The sequence below is a fragment of the Glossina fuscipes genome, unplaced genomic scaffold (assembly GCF_014805625.2).
Source record: "Glossina fuscipes isolate IAEA_lab_2018 unplaced genomic scaffold, Yale_Gfus_2 0, whole genome shotgun sequence".
NCBI classification, from domain to species: Eukaryota; Metazoa; Arthropoda; class Insecta; order Diptera; family Glossinidae; genus Glossina; species Glossina fuscipes.
In genome coordinates, this window is record NW_023998414.1 from 34020349 (window position 1) to 34039151 (window position 18803).

Below are 18803 nucleotides of genomic sequence, written 5' to 3' on the forward strand. Positions count from 1 at the left end.
TTTCCATTCTGTCATGGACACTTACAATGAGTTTCAAGATTTTCAAATAAATAATGCTCAGCGGCTTTTTCCCTTGTAACAATAAGAACACGGAACAACCTAACTAAACTGGAATTTAGAAATCAACTTGGAAAATCTGATAGCTTGCATTTCTTATTTCATCAGATTTTCCTCCTGTAAAACCTCCGGGGAAAAGTTCTCTGAATAATAAGTTTCTGGCCAGAAATTTGAACGGGAGAATTTTGATAGATTTGATTTCCAAAATAAATGGGCTATGACGTGCGCGACTAAATGAAGTTTGCAAGGACCCACCATGCGATAGAATTGTTTGAGTTGAACAAACTCAAGTCAAGTATCGTCCATTTCGTAGACTCACGTTGTTGAAAAAAAGTGGTCTCGCTGTTACTGCGGCACTTGAAATGGATGTTGGCGATGAGAGGGTACAGCAGTTTACTTTTAATAGAATCAAAATGATCTTCCCTCCCAACAACAGGAGAGGGCCCAGATAAGAGCGTCTTCTATGTATCGCCCAAAAGACTGAGAAGACGAACTAGCTTACTACGGTAGATACTGATGACGAATATGCTGGATATGCAGGATATAAGCCGACTGAATTGTAAAATGTTCGCTGAGGTTAGTTGTTTCTATAATGAATATATCAAGTAGAGTATGAAAAGGATTCTTTAATGCATACGCACGTAACGACCTAGGCGTCATCTCTCGATTTATGACCTATAGCGAAATTTAATAACTTAAGATTAGAGTTGATGCTGTCAAGGAAAAAAAATTGACTCGGTGCTAATCGGCTGAGGAAGTAAGAACTCGAAGGCTGAAAACGTACTTGAGTGAAATGACTGTTTCGACTTGACTGTTTGCCTGAATTTCTTTGGCAATAGGATTTTGATGATTTCTCTATCTGGACTTTTAATAGTTGTACTGGAAATGGAACATTGTAAATTCTTAAACATCGTAGATTATTAAAATTTGTATTGATTATTTTTAGCAGATGCGTATAGCTTTTCGTCTTGAAAATCGTAATAATGTGAATTTTTTTTTTACTTTCTTCGATCCATTTTGGGCATTTACCTTTTTGCTTGCTATTGCGGATGTGATCACTTCTTCTGGCAACAGCAACAATTATTTTGAATATGATCTAATCTGTCACAGTTTACATATTGACGAACGTGGCGAAAAATAAAATTCTATTTTTACCCTACAGTAATTTATGTAAGCATAGTCCGATAGATCCGTAAAAAAACAGCGAAAAAAGTAGGAATCCGTAACCTTTTCTCGAGACTAAGTCTAGTGAAACGCTTGATAAAGGTTACACGGATATCTGATTTCATACGATTTATAATCCCAAAAATGTATTCGAGTCTATCTGGTATAGATGGTTTAAATGCAAAACACATCTGATCTTGTTAACGTGTTGGCATTTAGGGAACTATTAAATTGTACACGTAATAAAATTGGACCTATGGCTTCAATATTACGAATTTCTGGAAAACGGAATTTTTGTAATTTTCTTAAAGGAGACGTAATATTATCTTTGCGCGATTGAATGCTGGGAATTGCGTTTTGCAAGTTCACTAATACATTTTGTGTCCCCTAAGAACAGTTTTTCTGACATCGCTTTATAGTTTTGAAAATCATGTATTTCAATTTGGCTCTTGGGGTCGCACACAATAAAAATTGCGATATGACAGACGTGGATTTTGACATATATATGTATATATGTTGCAGTAGACAAAATTAAAAGTTAACGTTTGTTTCTGATCAACTACAAGTAACGCAATGGTTTTATTTTTTCGTTATATTAAATGTGTAGTGGGAACTTTGACGTTTCGAAAGAACCATTTATTGTGGTGCGCTTGCTTATTTTACAGTTAGCAATATTTCCTTGTATATCGACTAATGAAATGCATTTGTTTCGTTCTATCTAATACATGGATACACGAAATGAAACATTACGTGGTATTACTACTTCTCCGACTTAAGTACAGTTCAAGTTTTTCTTTTAAGCTTTGCAATCTTTTTTACTACCACTACTACTACTTGTTTTGTATTATTTATCAATAAATTAAATATCATTAGGTTGTGGACAAAAAAAAAAAACCAAAATGTCATCGTCATCGGGAGTAATCTGTTCAATATGTATTGAAAGTTTTACTGCATCGGACACAATCTACGTTATTACGTGCGGCCATTTATTCCATGCACAATGCATTGAAGATTGGAAACTAAGGCACTGTACTTTTCCTTAATATAATTTGAGCAAACAGTAAATGGTTTTCTATGGTGTTCCATATTTTATTTTAGATCCAGTAATTGTCCTGATTGTCGATTTGTGTTCATTTCGATGGAAAAAGTCTTCCTCAATTTCGAGGAGAATTATATATCTTCAGGAATGGCAAATGAACGAAGAGCAAAACTGCAAAGCTATGAAATCGAATTAAAGGAATTGCGGGATCAGCTGCGTGATAGTGAAAAAAATTTCCTCTACATGCAAGAACAATACACTGTATCTAACGAGAAAGTACATAAATTAATAAAGGAACTGAACCATATTAAGACGGACGAAGTAACTTGCTCAGCCGTACAAAGGGAAGAACTACATGATTTTCAGAAAGAGTGCCGTAATGTGAAAACATGCGTTCAAAGCACTTTTTCAATCGTGCAAAATAATTATCGCGACATACAGCGGGAAATGGAAAGAATGCGAGAGTTAACTGCTCAATGCTACGTTGCTATGAAATTGAATGATGATACCCATGAGTGCGATGAAACGTCATCTCTTTGCGTGAAAGAGGAATTTCGTGATTACGTTGTCATTGTGAAACGATATCCCCTCAATAAACTGATCTATCCACTAATCGATAATATATATGCTCTGGCCTCAGCTATGAATGTTAAAATAACTGTAAACGATATCCATGAAGTTCTTAAGATTGATTGCAATTCCGGGACTGCACCAGAAACAGTATGTCTGCAATTGCAGTTTAAACGCATAAAGGCTCGAAACAAATTTGTAAATAACCAACAAAAACTGCAGAAATGCAAGGACTACGGTTCTATTGGTATTTATGAATACAAAGAAGGCGACGTTAAAAATTCGCTTTATCATTATGCTAAAGCACAGCTAAGGAGTTACGGATTCGCGGCAGTTTTTACTCAGAACGGTCAAATTATGGCTATTTATGATCGCAAGATCGCAAATAAACCAATACGTATTCGTTCGAAAAAGCAAGTCGATCGATTAGTTAAACAGTATAAGTAAAAAAAGATCTGCAACAACATTATACAATGATGTCTATTTAAATCGTTTGAAATCATTTCCAAGTAAACTAAATCTATTTCTTAGTTTCCGTAATAATACCCGAGTCAATCTAACCCTATCCGTCCGCCGTTGGTAAAAGCTTATTTTCCGCAAAAATTGGTATTCAAGGCTGAAATTTAGCATACAGACACCTAGTCGATCGCCATAGTTCGGATTAAGAAGTTGACTTAACCAGGCCCCATAATATTATTCTTAATCGGTAAAAAGTAACGTATAACAATACTACAACAATCATCGGTTTGGAAGCGCTTGATGCATACAGGTATTTCTGAATAGCCGCAAAATTGCAGGAAATTATTTGGTACGTACATATATGAAGACCAATTAAAATGGTTCACAAATAGTTGGACAATAAATAAAAACTGAAATTTACAGTTTATATGCAACTCGCATATTCATCTTAAATTCGATACAAATATCTTTGGCAATCAATTAAAATACAATGGCAATGCAAGCAGTGCAATGACGATGGTGATCGCATCATACATTCGTTCCAAGACGAATATAATTCTTTTATTTATACCTTAAATATGTAATATAATCAAACTGAAACTATGTGTATATCATCTGATGTAAATATATAAGACACAAATTAACGCCTTCCCTTATCAATGTGTCGTTGTGTGTATAAGACTGAAAAAAAAAAAAAAAAAAAAACTTTGTAGAAAGAAATATATGAGAAATTGTTTGATAAATAATACGTGACATCCAAAGAAAATTTTTATCTCTAAGTCAGTTAATATTCTTTTACTTAAATTGTCTACAATGAGAGAACAAAGATAGAGAAGCGACGTAGGAATATACGTGTAGTTCTCACATCGATTGTACCAAGTAATCGTCTTATGTTGCTTGATTATGTCGATCAAAATGCAAAATATGTCGGGGGGGGGGGGGGGGGAGGGTTAGCAATTTTAATTTATTCAATCGTAAGAGCTTTGCAATACAAATGCATTTACTAATTGCTTCCTTTAAACGAACTTGGCTGAATTTAACTATCATCTGTCATTGAACTTATTATTAATAGCATTATTAGTTAGAGACTAATAAAATTTTATAAAATTTCCATTCCTTTGTCCATCTTTTAAGTCTATTGACAGTGTTAAAGTCGATTATCGTACACTAGTATCACTTTGCGAGCATATATTTTTGGAAATGAAAAAATTGAATTTTTACTGTTATATCATTTATACTTGTGACGGCTTTTTTGCCGCAGTTATCGATGCAGCCTACACTCGTTACAATTGGAAATGAATGCATCCAACATTTTTTTTTTTTTTTTTTTGTAAAGTAACCGTGCAAAAAAAATCGTATAAAAAATACATTTCATATACTTTAAAAAATTTTATATATATTCCCACTAAAAAACACTACAAAAAAAAAAAAAAAAATGTGAATGAAATCCCTGTCACATATTTTCTAAAACAAAGACAAATTATTTTATTAAAAAGAAAAAAAAAAAAAAAATATATATATATATATATAATTAATGTAGAGTGTAAATTGAACATACTATTACCTCTTTTAGTAGCAAAAAATTATCACCAATATATATTGTAATGGAAATTTCGCTAAGGAATTAAATAAACCCTTTATTTTGAACATCAACTTTAAGAATTTGACTGAAATTATTTATTGCGTGCTACGAACAGAACACAATTTAAGTCAGAACTAATAACAAATGATGCAATGTTGTGTTCAGGTTAAAGTATAACGAGATAAAGAAAAAAGTATTCATAAAACTTGGGTATTCCCCATAGTAAGCTAAATTATTCACACATATGTGTTGGCATAAACCGAATGACGCAATTCCCCCAATTGTATTTTATTTTGTGGTACACATAAGTTTCTTTAAGGCACTGCCAATATTAGAATTTAAAAATAAAATATTTTCGTATCTATGCTAAAACAAAACAATAAGAGTAAAAAAAAATTATATATATTTTTATTGGTGTTGGAGCAAAAGAAGATCGTGGGAAAAAAAAAAAAAGAGTTGATGTACATTATATTTATGTACTGAATTAAATAAAATATTGAATACTTAGAGATATTATTAAATAAATTATAAAAATATATATATTCGACAAGCGTGTAATGTGTGTAATGAAAATGATTTATTGCTAGAAAAAAGCACGAATGTAATTCAATTTGCTTTATATGACTTTCAGGCGACGGCAATGCTTTCAGTTCTTGAAATCGCACGCCATTTCAATTTTATGGTGTGATGGATCTTAATCTTACCAAATGCCAGTTAGCGACAATTCAGAAGAAGAAGAAGACAGATATATTATAAAAAAAGTAGAGTGCATGAGAGTTATTATGATGAAATAGTGACGAGTTATTAACGAAAAAGCCGAATGATTATTTAATCACTCGGCTGGTTTGAAATGAACTAATCGTTCCACCGCAATTCACACTTGAAGCAACACGACATTTAGCAAACGGTATTTGTGATTTTTGATAAGTGTTCCTCGGGATAACAGCTAAAACAATATCAGCCCGTTTCCCTCTGATTTAATTACTACAGATAGAGATGATTGTGAACATTTTTCTATGAATGCCGCTAAGCGTAATAAGAGATTGAGGATGGGTGGGGATAAGGTTGATTTAACGCCCAAAGAAGTAGCTAAAGCAAATGATTTAATAGTGTTCAGAAAATAGGTAGTTAATAAGCCTTCTGATTTGGATGCCAAAGCCACTCCAAATATATTTCGTTATTCTATTTCGTAGTTTTTGTTGAAACTTGCGAACACGCTGAGGACAAACGTATGAACATTCACTCGGATCTTTTCTTTTATGATTATAAAAAAAGTTCCAATATTAATGGCTTACAAGAACTAAAAGTGGTTAACAGGGTTAGAGCTAAATTGCTTTTCAGATCTGCTGTTAATGCTAAGAACATTGTTCAAAACAATGATTATGAAAAAAAAAAAAAAATTTAAAAGCGTATATTCTGTGATCTTTCACGGACAAATTCGAAGTTATTCGCAACGTCCCAATTATGAGTGGCGTAGACGAGGTAATCGAAAAAGCTGTGTGGGGTATTCCCGCTAAGTTTGCTGTTACGTTTCAGAGAAGAAATCCTAACAATTAGGAAGAGTTTATTCCCACAACGAGTATTAAAATTGATTTTAAGCGGAAAGCTTTCCCCAAAGCGTCAAATTCAGTTTTTGCAACCTACTTACGGAGTAATTCGTACCCACCTTAAAGCAATGCTTTAAGTGTGGTAGTTATAGCCATGTGTCAAAATTCTGGAAAGACAAAAATGACAGGTGTCTGAACTGCGGGAAGTCTTCCAAGTGTGAAATCCGTGAAACGATTGCAATGTCCGGGGGGAAGCTTAACTATCCTCTTGCATGCAATTAATAACTGCTAATCCTTGAAAATTATACCATTAGAATAGTTGCCAATCCTAAGGCAGGTAAAAACTTAAATCATTTAAGCAACTTCAGAACCATTTCGCTAAAAGCTGCATTCATAAAGATTCTTATTCTCATGGCCAAGGAGAGAGATTTCCTGAAAATTCGGGAACGTGTAGTATCCAGTTCGTTGCTGATTAAATGGTAGTTATGCTTTCCGTGGTCATCAGCAAAGCCTATGATTGTCAACTTGATTAAGCTTGGTAGAATTCTCTTAAACTTTTCAATTCCTCTTCAAAGACGTCTGTCGATACTAAATTTTTTATTCAAGCTTGTTTTGGTATTGAGTACAGAAAAATTTGAAGTGTGTGGTGGGTATTCCACGACGTAGTTGCTTAAGCCCCATACTCTTCAATCTATATACAGCTACTTTGTATGATCTTCAAGATGACGAAACTCATATTTTTCAATATGTAGATGAATTCCTAATTGTATCTGCGCATTCATCTCTTTCAGTGGCTGTAAATAATTTCTCGATAAAAGCTAATATTTTTACTCGATGCATACGCCGATCTTAATTTATATCTTAACCCCAGCAAAGCAAATACTATTTATTTTATCAAACGTTCTAAACGCGAAATCAGGCTCTTTATTAAAGGTACTAAAGTTAGTCAGGTAAAATCTTCGAATTCTTGGTAGAAGTTTAAATGACAACCTAACTGTTCGTGTACATTATGAGAAAGCCTTCAAAGACTGTCAATCTGGATGCAATATCATCAAAGTTATGACTAAAAATCAGTTAGGCTTGCCTCCCAAAAAAGCTTTGACTGTATTCAATATACACAATGTATTATGTACAAATAGTAGATTAAGTCAAAATGATGAACGAATTATCCACGTCTTTCATTGAATTGCTTGTCGTCAGTTATGCTTTTATTGATAGTATCGAAAAATTTTTTGATCGTAAGTCAGCTCTGCTTCTAATAAATAAAAACAAATGCAGATAATCAATGTGTGTTTGATATGCACAGTATGTTATATGAATCTCAAGTGGATGACTGTCACCTTGTTTGGATACCTGGTCACTGCGAATTTTTTTTAATGAAAAAGCTGACTTTCATGCAAAAATGGCCCAATATGGTCAATTCGTAACCAAATCTTTCAACAACTAAATGATGAGTTTAAAGAGGTTGCGCGTATCAAATCCAATCGTCTTTTTTATAAACTAAATCTCACATTTCAGTTTAAACACTTATCAGAGATTTTCTTTAATTCTTGGGAAATCAAAATTCTTTATAGATTAATGAGTAGTCGCACTTCTGATAAAGTATATTTAAAAATGATTTGCGCTATACCATGTCATATATGTGAAGTTTGTAATAATAGCAAGTCTGGTGAGCAATTAATTTTTAGATGTCACAGGCTAAATGGTTTAAGGAGTTCTTTTAGCTTTGTATCGTATTTGTAAGCTGTAATTTTTTTATATTTATACAATGAAAGCTACGCATGTTTTCCAAGGCCTGGCTCGACGGATGGGATGGGTAAAAATAAGGAATTGAAAATAGGTTCATGATATTTCATCTTTACGCTACCAACGAATCATTATTTTGAAATAACATGCTTACATTTAATTTTGATTTATTTTTCTTTACCGGGAAAAATGCCGTCATCATGCCCTATCGAAAATGTCTATCCCTCGCCCCTCAGTCACGTCAAGAAAGTCTCACCAATAATTTAATAATTTTAATAATAATACATTTTTATTTATTTTTTCCCAAAAAAAAAAAAGATAACAAAACGAACCACTTAAGTAAAAAAAAAAACAAAAAAATAATTATATTAATTTACAAAATTATCTCAATTCAAGGTTTATTATTATTATTTATTTTTATTTTGAGAAAAAGTGAAATCATTTTCAAATTATAGATTTTGAATATTATTTTTAATTAGCAAGACTTGAAAAAAAAGAATGCCTAAATTTAAAAATTTAAAAAAAAAAGGGTAAACACAAATAAGGGAAAATTTAGATTAATTTAATTCAACAAACCAAAAATGGAACTTACCAAAACAAACCCACGTTGATGCGCATCACCGCAGCTGTAAGTTTTTTACAAATTATGAATTTTAAATTTTTGATTAATAATAAAAAGAAATACAAAAAAAAAAAAATAGGTGTTGTTTATTGATCCATTAAGACACGTTGTAAGCCCGATTCATGACCATGCGAAGGATATTTAAACAGCAGAACCCGTGATTGTGTGCGGTTTTTTGTTTTTTCTTGTTTATTTTTTTTTTCTTTTTTTAAATAAATAATATCTCGTTTTGTTATTTTTTCAGTTTTTTATAGGCAGAACGATTTGAATCATTTAGTTTTCCATAGTGAAAATTTGACATCGATGTTCGTTAATAATAATTCATCACTTCAACACTACTGCAGTCAATAATTCTTTTATGTAAAGGATTTTTTCCTTGGAAATTTTCAAACGATTCAATTCAAATAATACGCTTTTAGAAGTTTCCTTTGTTCGTATTTATTCACAATTTTTCGAATTCAATATTTTAACAGAAATATGTATATAACTCACTCTTCAAACGTCAATTGCCCAAAAATTTTCCTTTTCTCTACCCAGGAAAACTTAATTTTCTGTTTTTTCCCCTGACAAAAACTACTTTTTATTTTTATTTTTTTATTTTATTTTTTAATGCTGCAGTGCCGGTGTCCATTACAGCTTCTTTAAGTTACATGATGGTCTCCTCGAACTCTTTGTAGGAAAAAAATGTAAGTCAGCCCGAGGAACTAACTTGCTTTATTAGAAAAGCGAATTTATCTTTTTAATTCATGATAAACTTTCTTTTTTACGTTCAATCATATTTTATCTCTATAACATTCCTTTTTTGTTTCCAGCCAAAATTTGCAAAACTTTTTTTTTTTTTTTCATCACTTTCAACAACTCAACAATCTTCAAATACATTTAACATATCGGCTCTAGGTATCACGGCCGTATCTTAAGTCAAGATCCAAAGAAAAAAAAAAAAAAAAAAAAAGAACTAATTAGAAGCATAATAATCAGATCATAGGAATTTCTTTTCTTTTTTAAATGGTATTTTCTACTTCGGGATATTTATTAATTAAACGCAGTCTTTTATCTTTTTACTTTGCTCCCTTAGAGTTCTGTGCGTGGTGTTGTGGTGCTTTGTTCTGTGCTATTCACTTTGATGTCCTCGTCAGGCGATTGTTGACTGGATAAATCATCATCCGATTGAGTTTCATTACCAAAACCTGATCCCGTCTCGTCTGTCTCCATTTCTTCATTTCTTTTATTCGTTTTCTTATCGCTCTTAGTGGTAGGTTTTGGTTTTGGCTTCCAAATTTTGATTTTATTCACCATGTATTTGACTTCCCGATCTAAAGATCCCATATGATCGGTTATGTCCTTGACTGTTAAACGTACCTTCTCGTGACGTTGAAGTTTGTTTTGGGCCTCAACTTCCGCATTTTTCCAGGTCACAGTGTCATCTATTATACGCGAAAGAGTATCAATTTCAATTTGTGTGAATACATCACGTTCAGGATTTGCGTCCTTAGTTAGATTTTTTGCATTTTCCAAAAATTGCTGAGCTCCGTCAATCATATTTTCAAGAGCTTTTACGGCTTCAGGTCTTTCCTCGTGCTCCCAGTGACGTGCCATAAATACATTAGTTAACGTTTTCAAATCATTTAATTTCGTTTCGTACATGTCATGGGTAGTTTTATCCGAATCGTCGTAAAGCCAATCAGAGATAGCGGAACATTCTGATAGAATTTTTTGCTTCTCTTCCGATGTTACGCAGCTGGCGTATTCCTTTTCCTCTAACTTTTGTTGAATATCAATAATGTGAGACTCAAGAGCATTGAATGAGGACTCTAAACGACTTCGCATAGTTTCCGCTTTGTTAATGGCGTTCAGTTTCTCCAAAGACAGTTCGTAAGACTTTCCTGTTAAAGGTGGCGTAAATTGAAAAGTTACCTTATGCTGCACAGGTTCTTTGATAGTGACAATCTTTACAGTTTCATTCTTTTTGTTGTTTTCTTTCTCGTCTAAATTTTTCTCTGCTGTTGTTTTATTCTGTTTATCTTCATTCTCCATGTTGACTTTTTCTTCACTCTTCTCTTCTTTAATCTTTTCATCCTCGCCTACTTCTTCTTTAAAGTCTTCGGCTTTTTTCTCTTCTTCTTTCGAATCTTTTGAAAAAAGTTTGCTTATGGTATTGCCCAATTTTGCCAAAGTGCCCTCGTCCTCTTCTATTTTCTGTTTGTCGTATACATATTCTACCCCAGTACAACGGAAAATGCCTGAATCATCCAACGCAAAATAGGCTTTAATGCCTTTCGCTTCTACGGACTCATTAGACATCTTTTCCAGTAAGTCTTTGATTTTCTCCAATTCCACCAGAGAGATATTCGTAGCTCCTACGAATAAACGTTCTTCTGATGATAAATGAGTTAAATCACCATAGCATACGTGAAACTTAAAGTCTGATGTGTGTTTGTTAAAGGTAATAACCTTTTTCTGCGGATAGGAATTCATAAGGCCGAAAAGAACTCGCTTCACATGTTTTATTTCCGCCCCATTCCCCGTTTCACGCTCAAAAGCCACATGTATGGGTAAGACGGCAGCATCTTTGACTATGAATTTTTTCACTTTAAAGCCAGTAGCTAAATCAGCTGCCTTATACACAGCACCTATAGCCGCTGCTTCGTCGGCATTTAAGCTTTTGCCTAAGTCTTCTTTAATGAACTGTTTAATGGTCTCTTGAACTTTGGGTACCCGAGTACTGCCTCCGAAAATAATGACTTGAGAAATTATATTTAACGAAAGGCCGGAATGAGCTAAAGCCTGTTCCAAAGGTTTAATTATGCGTGGCCACAAGTCCGCACATAGCTCTTCTAATTTTTCGCGTGAAATTTGCAGTTTGAAATCTTGATCTTCTAAGACGTTCTCAATTTGCGCGTAATGATCCATATTGGCAGATAAAACATTTTTGACGCGTCCAGCCTCTTTGAAGAGTTTAGCTAAAGCTCTGGGAGAAGTTTTTACATCCGTGCTAGTTTTACGCATAGCATTAAATTCGTCAGCTAGATAATCTCGTAACCGCAATTGAATCTCCAGGCCGCCCAAAGTGCGATCATACCCCACACCTAATACTTCCACAACCGGATGGCTCTCTTTAGTATGTTTATCTTTTACTAATTGATAACTGATCACAGCAGCCGAAGTGGAACTGGCACCCATATTGTAGAATATATAATACTGCGCTGTCTCATTGATGCCAGATGGATGGAATACACCATAATTTAAGGCGACTGCCGTATAGTCGTTAATTAATTGCAATACCTTAATATTTGCTAATTGGGCGGCTGCAAGTAACGCTTCACGTTCGGCCTGACCGAAATATCCTGGTACTGTAAGCACCGCCTCAGTTACAGGTTGATGAGTAGACTCTTGGGCGAATTCTTTAGCTTTCATTAAAATTTGTGCCACCAGCTCCTCTACTAGAAATTGTTCTTTATCGTTTTTCTTGAAGATAACCGTATTACGTTCGGGATCACCAATAATTTCATAATAAGGAAAGCGTTTTCTGTCGGAAAAAATGAAAAATGTAAATAATATAAAATATTTCTTTCTTTGAAACAGTTTTGAAAGTTTCAATTGGTGGTTTTCGAGAAAACAACACAATGATGATATTACAAATTTAATTGAAATACACTCTCTTTTTTAGAAAGAAAAATTTGAAAGTATTTGTATTAAAAATGAGGATATATAGCCATAAAATTTGTAAATTCCAAAGGGCCTTTTCATCTACTGACTTATTTATACATACCTATACAAATCAACTATAGGATTATCAATAGTTTTGCCAAGTAAATCTATTAGATAACCATAAGCTGATGATGGATCTCGTATACCGACGCTAAGAGCATCCTCACCGAATGTACGGACTTCGTCACGAAACGCTAGAGTAGCTGGCGTTTTACGTTTCGATTCACGATTTAAGGCGATCTCCATGGGCACTCCAGGCGAGACAACGCCAACCTTCATCCATTCAGAGCCCAGATCAACGGACATCACAGCAGCTGCTTGAACTTCGCAAATATATGTAGATAGCACGATACACAAACTTACTACCACTAATAAAGACCACCAACTTGAAGCTCGATGTTTTTTATTTATCATCATTTTTGTAGTAACTAATAAATGCCTTCTGAAATTACATTTTAGATTAATTGAAAAATGTCCGCATTTTTGATTTTATTATAAATTTTGAAAGATGAAAGAAAACGTAGTTTGTCGTTTGCCGGAAATTTTGCTTCAATATTTCAATTTTATCGTTGACGACCACGGTATTATTTTCATAAAATTCATAAAATATACCTAAGTTTTATTTTATCACTTAACTGAAACTTACCTTGTTTTTAAATAAGTTTTTTATATTTTTTTAAATACGTTTTCTTTATTTAATAATTTTTCTGTAATTCCAGCATCAATTAATGTTTCTAGAATAAAGAAATGCTGTGAAAAGAGAAAAAAATCTTGCCAGCAATTCAACTGACGTGTTCCTTAAACAGTGGACAGTGTTACCCACTCGCAATATTTCTATACGTTAACTAGTATTTATGCATGTTAGAAAAATGTATAACATCACGAATATGCTATATATGAAATAAATATTTTTACATTTATAGCGAATTATCGAAAAAGATTTGTAATAAAGAAGAAGATAATTTTATTCTCTCATCTTAAATAACTATTTGTTGTAAAAATGAAACCATTGCTTTTTATTCATTCACTAAATGTTGATGCCTTAAAACTTTTCTTGAATATCGTAAACGTATATACATAGGCAGCAAATTTCGTATAGCAGTTTTTAAATTGTTTTCTAATTGAATTTCATATATATGAATTAATAATTATATACTCTATCTACCTTATCAATATTCATAAGTTTTTTATGTGTAAACATTTATGAGCGAAGGTTTTTATACATTTATTTCGAAAGGGAAAGAATATTTAACTAATTTTTTTTTTGCATTTAAATGACGTTAAGTACCGTTTCGGTTATATATCAAAGAAATTGTTTAAAGGAAATGGGAAGGAAGGGATAAGAACACAACACAGTGAACAAATGTTTAGCTTGATTTTTCTACAAGTAAACAGAAGAACAGAGTAATGGCTGATGCATGTAAATGAAGAATGAAAGAACTGTTACTTTACGACATACCCGGCTCTCTTTGTTCGCGGGTCATGGAGTGGTGGCGACCATGAGGGGTATATAAACTTTGATCAACTAACTGCCCCCAAGTTTATGGCCGGCACTTCGCTGCGTCCTTTGCCGGCCCGCGTATAATGCGGACGATATAATGGCAAATGGAACGCGTACGTACCGCCTTGTGCTAAGAATTATAAGGGGAGATGCCTAACTTTATAATGCATGCGTCTGGTGAATACACAGAACAAAGAACAAACTCAAAAACGTCCTGTCAGTACGTGCACAAGGTTTAACTTAACCAAGAGAACCTCTAAAATCCTGTGTTTTTAAAGGTGTTACCATAGCCAAATCGCTCGAAGGGCACGCCTACATTACTGTGAAAAGTGAGAACATTTCTGTTTTTCACAAAGAATGAAAAACTAGTTTTTTCTTCATTACTCATAAACTACAAGCAAATAAATCTACAAAAACTTGACATAAGTTCTATGGATGATGCTTCAGTACTTGCACAAAATTGGGAAAAATTGCCCTCGCTTATCCAATATTAAAATGCATTAAAATGTGATTTTTTGTTCAACACTATCAAAACGCGCAGAAGCAAGCTTCCAAAAACCGCTTAAAGTAAATAAATTCATGCACAGTTTCAAATTTGGATTGTCCGTCTGTTCGTTTCGTCATTTCATAACGAAAAATATTAAGTAGAAGTTAAGATTACACGCTTTTAACGGATGTCGTTTTTTCTCCTCACTCGAAGTCTGTCAATCAGTCGTATAAGCGCAGATTTGCTCGCAAATACATTGCAGTCTTTAAGCGGCTTCTCAATGAATTTAATTTACAGAACTAGTTTTTTTGTTTACACAATATTTGAAGGGTACGGAGCTAATTACTGCATCGTTTCTCCGGGAAAGAGGCTTGGAATCATTCTCATTCTGTTTTTGTAAGAAGAACAAGTCATTCCGGCCGCGATATATATTTTTTGAAAAATTTATAAAGGTTAGATGATACGTTTCCTAGGAGATTGCGGGCATTTTTCTGGAAAATTGAAGTTATCCGCGATCAATCTCGTGATATATATTGGCCTGGGGGTTGGTGAAAACTGGTTAAAACTTTCACTAGTACTTATCGAAAATTGTTCTGTGAAATCTCTTAATGACACTCTACTTTAGATTTCGTATTTAGATTCCTTCAACAGTTCCGCACATAGCATCATATGCTTGCCTCAAAGAACGTTCTTTAAAAAAAAAAAAAAAAGAGAACGATTATAAAGGTATCCAAAAAAAAATGGCTTTGACTCCCTTAATATTCTGCTTAAGCTGGTCTAGGGATACGTTGCCCTTTTTCTTGAGAATGTTAAAAATGTGATTACAAAAGTTGCAATGGTGCGTAAATATTAGGTGCTTGCAAAAATGTTGTTGCCATTTTTTCACTTGGAAAAGACATTTGTTGAGAAAAATCGGTGCAGCATAGATTAACGAAAATTTTTCCATCATTTTCTACAACTTTTTACCATATTTCTGGCAACATGGCGATATCTTATCGAGCGAACTTATATTGGTTTGACAGCGATCCACTCATTGATCTATTTTCGCAACTTATTAACTTTGCGGATCTCAATGCCACCCAAGCTGTGCTGCATCTATCTGAGCAAGCGGTAATCAAGAAGTACTATGTCTGGTGACCGGATGTGGCAGAATTTCCCATTCGAGCTGCAACACTGTATCGTCGATAACAATTAAAGCGAGTGGTCAAAATGGCATTTTCCGTCAAATTTTAGCCGCTATTTTTGCCTTTTTTGCAGTAACAGTTTCATTCGATTTTAGCAGCTCTACAACTAATACAGTACGCTCTTGTAATTCCACCATATGCACAGAGGAACGTCAAGGCCATGAATATTCCGTTTCAGCGATTTTCCTTGTTTAATACATGCCTTTTTGTACTTGAGATTGTCGTAGTGGGTCCACTTTTCATCGCCAGTCACAACACGCCCACAAGAACTCTTTTTTTTTTTGCCTGGTGAGCACTGAGGCCGCCATATCGGAACGGTTCAGAGTGGCATTTTCAGTCAATTTTGCGAGATAGCCGTTTTCCCTTCTTGTGGACCTCTCCCATTGCATGTAAAGGTCTAGAAACAGTTGATTCGTCAACTGGTAAGCTCTTCGAAAATTCTTCGAGAGTTGGAGCTGACTTTTCGGCTAATACATTATGCAACTCGTTGTTCTTGACCTTTTTTTGGTCCACCAAGTCGTTTTGCTGGCATTGACATCAAAATCACTTGTTTTATACTGTTGAAAGCAAGACCGACAATTCGGATATGATGCAGCAGCTTTTGAACGTGTTTAGTGTGCTTCGGCAGCAGATATCTTCAAACCGAACAACAAACAAAAATGAACGTCGAAAACGCAATTTTGAGCGCTCCATGATTAGCATCGGCGTACGCTGACTAAATCAATAACACTAAATAGAAAACGGTTGTTTTATGTAGAGGGAGGTCGAAATCTTCAAATTCATCCGTTATGGACCTTAGTATTACTCATTTCTATTTCATTTTTAACTGTAGCCAGAACTTTAATATATCATTTGAAATATATCATACATGCGAAATATGTGTATGTGAAAAAAAAAGGAAGAAAGGAAGAGAAAAATCAGGCATTTGTGAGTATTCAAAAATTCGTTGTAACGAGATAAACACCATTTTAATGGTGTTTTTTATACCCTAACATCACTTGTGATACGGGGTATATTAAGTTAGTGCGGTCGTGTGTAACACGCAGAAGGGCTTCAAATAAAACCGCGTTTTGTTATACCGATCGACTCAGAGTCATAATCTGAATTGATGGAATTGATGCCTATGGATCCGTTTGTCCATTTGATCTCTATCCATATAAATTCATGTTCAAACGATTTTTAAGATATTTCAAAGAAGAATTCAAATTTGGTACATTTACATGTTTTGACCCAACGACGAACGCTGTTGAAAATGATTCGTATTGTCGACCATACCCTATAAGAAAGTCCCCTATTCTGAAAAGTCATTATAGGCAAAAAAAATTGCAATTTGAAAATTCCTCACCGAAATTGACTAAGCTGTAGGATTTTGGGCGTTCTAAATTGGTATGAAAACTTTGAAGGCCGGCTAGAGAAATTTTTGAACCCCCCTCTTGTAACGAAAACTGAAGTGAGTTTTTGTTACTTCACGATAAAAATTATATTCTAATAGTAATTTAACATAAAAAAGTCACTATACCAAAATAAGCCCATTTCAGCTCACTTTTTCGCTCCTATCCCAATAAGCAGTTTCACGAAAATTGATTCTTTATAGAGCCGAAAAGTCTAAATTTGAATATGCGGTGATGAAAAGTGACCCATAATATTATAGGAATTTCTTACACAAACGAACTCTACAAAATTTGGACCACGTACGTCTATTTTTGGATCCTGCCCTACGTAAAGATTAAAGTTGTACTACATTCGGTTTCATTTTGGACTCCCTTTCCCATAAATATGCCCTTGAAAAATTTGCCCTCATATTAAAACAAGATATAATTGTTGTATTCTATAAAAAAAAAAAAGGAATTGTGTTAGACAATGCGGGATACAGTATTTAATGATTCGCTTTGCCCGACTGTAATGTTCTTAGCTGTTTTTTTTTTTTTCGAATCATTGATTTAAGGTTTGCGGCAGTCAAAGCGAATACACTTTTTTTCCAGTCCTTTACGCTAGCTGTTCCATTTTCTATCTCTTTTACTTGACCTGTTTCCTTCATTTCACATCCTGGTACTTCTTTGTAACATAAATTTGATTATTATTGTTTTTTTTTTTTTTTTTTTGTGTTTTTTCGCCGTTTGCTACGCATTTCACTCCATCATTTTCCCTTGGTTTTATTTTCCTAAATTTTCATACGAAGTGAATGCAAGATGAGCAAGATGGGTAGACATTGAAAAATAAACACAAATACGGCCCGCGTAAATAGCATATATCATTATCTATTTAAACGGTTACATTTGATCGCATTAGCTAAAGCTTTGTTGTTTATTTTTGATTGAAATAAATATCGATATAATTAAATTTATAAAAAAATGTCAATAACCGAGTCGCCGGCATTATATCGATATTGTATTAATATTATCAACGTTAATGATGACGATGAGGTCGATGAAGACGACAACAATTCAATGACCAGATTCAGGTTATGTATAATAATGTTTATCAAAGTTTGCCGGCGTATGTATATATGCATGAATTGCGGTAGTATGAGCGTGAGATTGATTGTGCAAATTAATGTGCTTTAATATTTATTTTTATTGCGAAGAGTTTACTCAATTCAGTATTAACAGTAACTACACGAATAGTATTAAAGAGAAAAAAAAAAAAAAAAAAAAAAAAAAAAAACCTGAAAGAAATAAAAAGGCGAAATTTTGCCGTGAAACAGGTTAAAAACCTTTGTTAACCCTTCAATGTTATTAAACATCATCATAAGCGTGAACGCATGTATAGATATACATATAATATACATATAATATATATATATATGTATATATATATAGCGGCGCAAGACCAGACCAGACCAGACTTGAATGCCATCATTTAAAATTTACATATATCCGTATGCACGTATGCATGCATATGTATGTTTATGTGGTAACGGGTTCGTAATATAATTGCATGCAAATAAAACATACAATGCGCGAATACGCGTATGAATGCCTCCTTGTATTTGTGTCCATACTAATGTCTGTATGAATTTCAATGCGTTAATAGCCTAAAATCAAACAACAGCTGCGTTAACGACAAACGCGAACTTTTTTTGATCCCAATTTGTTTATTCTTAAAAAGCAAATGCACAGAACAAAAAAAAAAAAAAC

At 33.6% G+C, this 18803-nt stretch overlaps 3 protein-coding genes across 4 annotated transcripts in view; 1 reads left to right on the plus strand and 2 right to left on the minus strand.

Moving 5' to 3' along the window:
• LOC119644940 overlaps positions 1–5045 on the minus strand; it is a 24126-nt gene extending 19081 nt beyond the window's left edge. Inside the window, exon 1 of the mRNA XM_038044687.1 lies at positions 4854–5045. The gene's annotated coding sequence lies outside the window, so the exon portion shown is untranslated. The remainder of the gene's footprint in view (positions 1–4853) is intronic.
• Positions 1802–3853, plus strand: LOC119635186 (E3 ubiquitin-protein ligase TRAIP-like). Of its 2 annotated transcripts, XR_005247112.1 has the most exons (3): positions 1802–2245; positions 2320–3638; positions 3713–3853. XR_005247112.1 is itself a non-coding variant. In XM_038030258.1 (2 exons), the coding sequence occupies exons 1-2, from the start codon at positions 2121–2123 to the stop codon at positions 3275–3277; spliced, it is 1083 nt and encodes a 360-aa protein (XP_037886186.1). In that variant the 5' UTR covers positions 1802–2120; the 3' UTR covers positions 3278–3853. The 2 variants fall into 2 exon arrangements, 1 of the variants encoding a protein (XP_037886186.1); XM_038030258.1 differs by having other exon boundaries at positions 2320–3853.
• Positions 5046–8982: 3937 nt separating the features above from the next.
• LOC119639299 (hypoxia up-regulated protein 1) lies at positions 8983–13285 on the minus strand. Its single transcript, XM_038036600.1, has 3 exons — positions 13141–13285; positions 12556–12936; positions 8983–12312 (listed from the first exon to the last, which is right to left on the minus strand). The coding sequence occupies exons 2-3, from the start codon at positions 12909–12911 to the stop codon at positions 9858–9860; spliced, it is 2811 nt and encodes a 936-aa protein (XP_037892528.1). The 5' UTR covers positions 12912–12936; positions 13141–13285; the 3' UTR covers positions 8983–9857.
• Positions 13286–18803: the final 5518 nt, after the last annotated feature.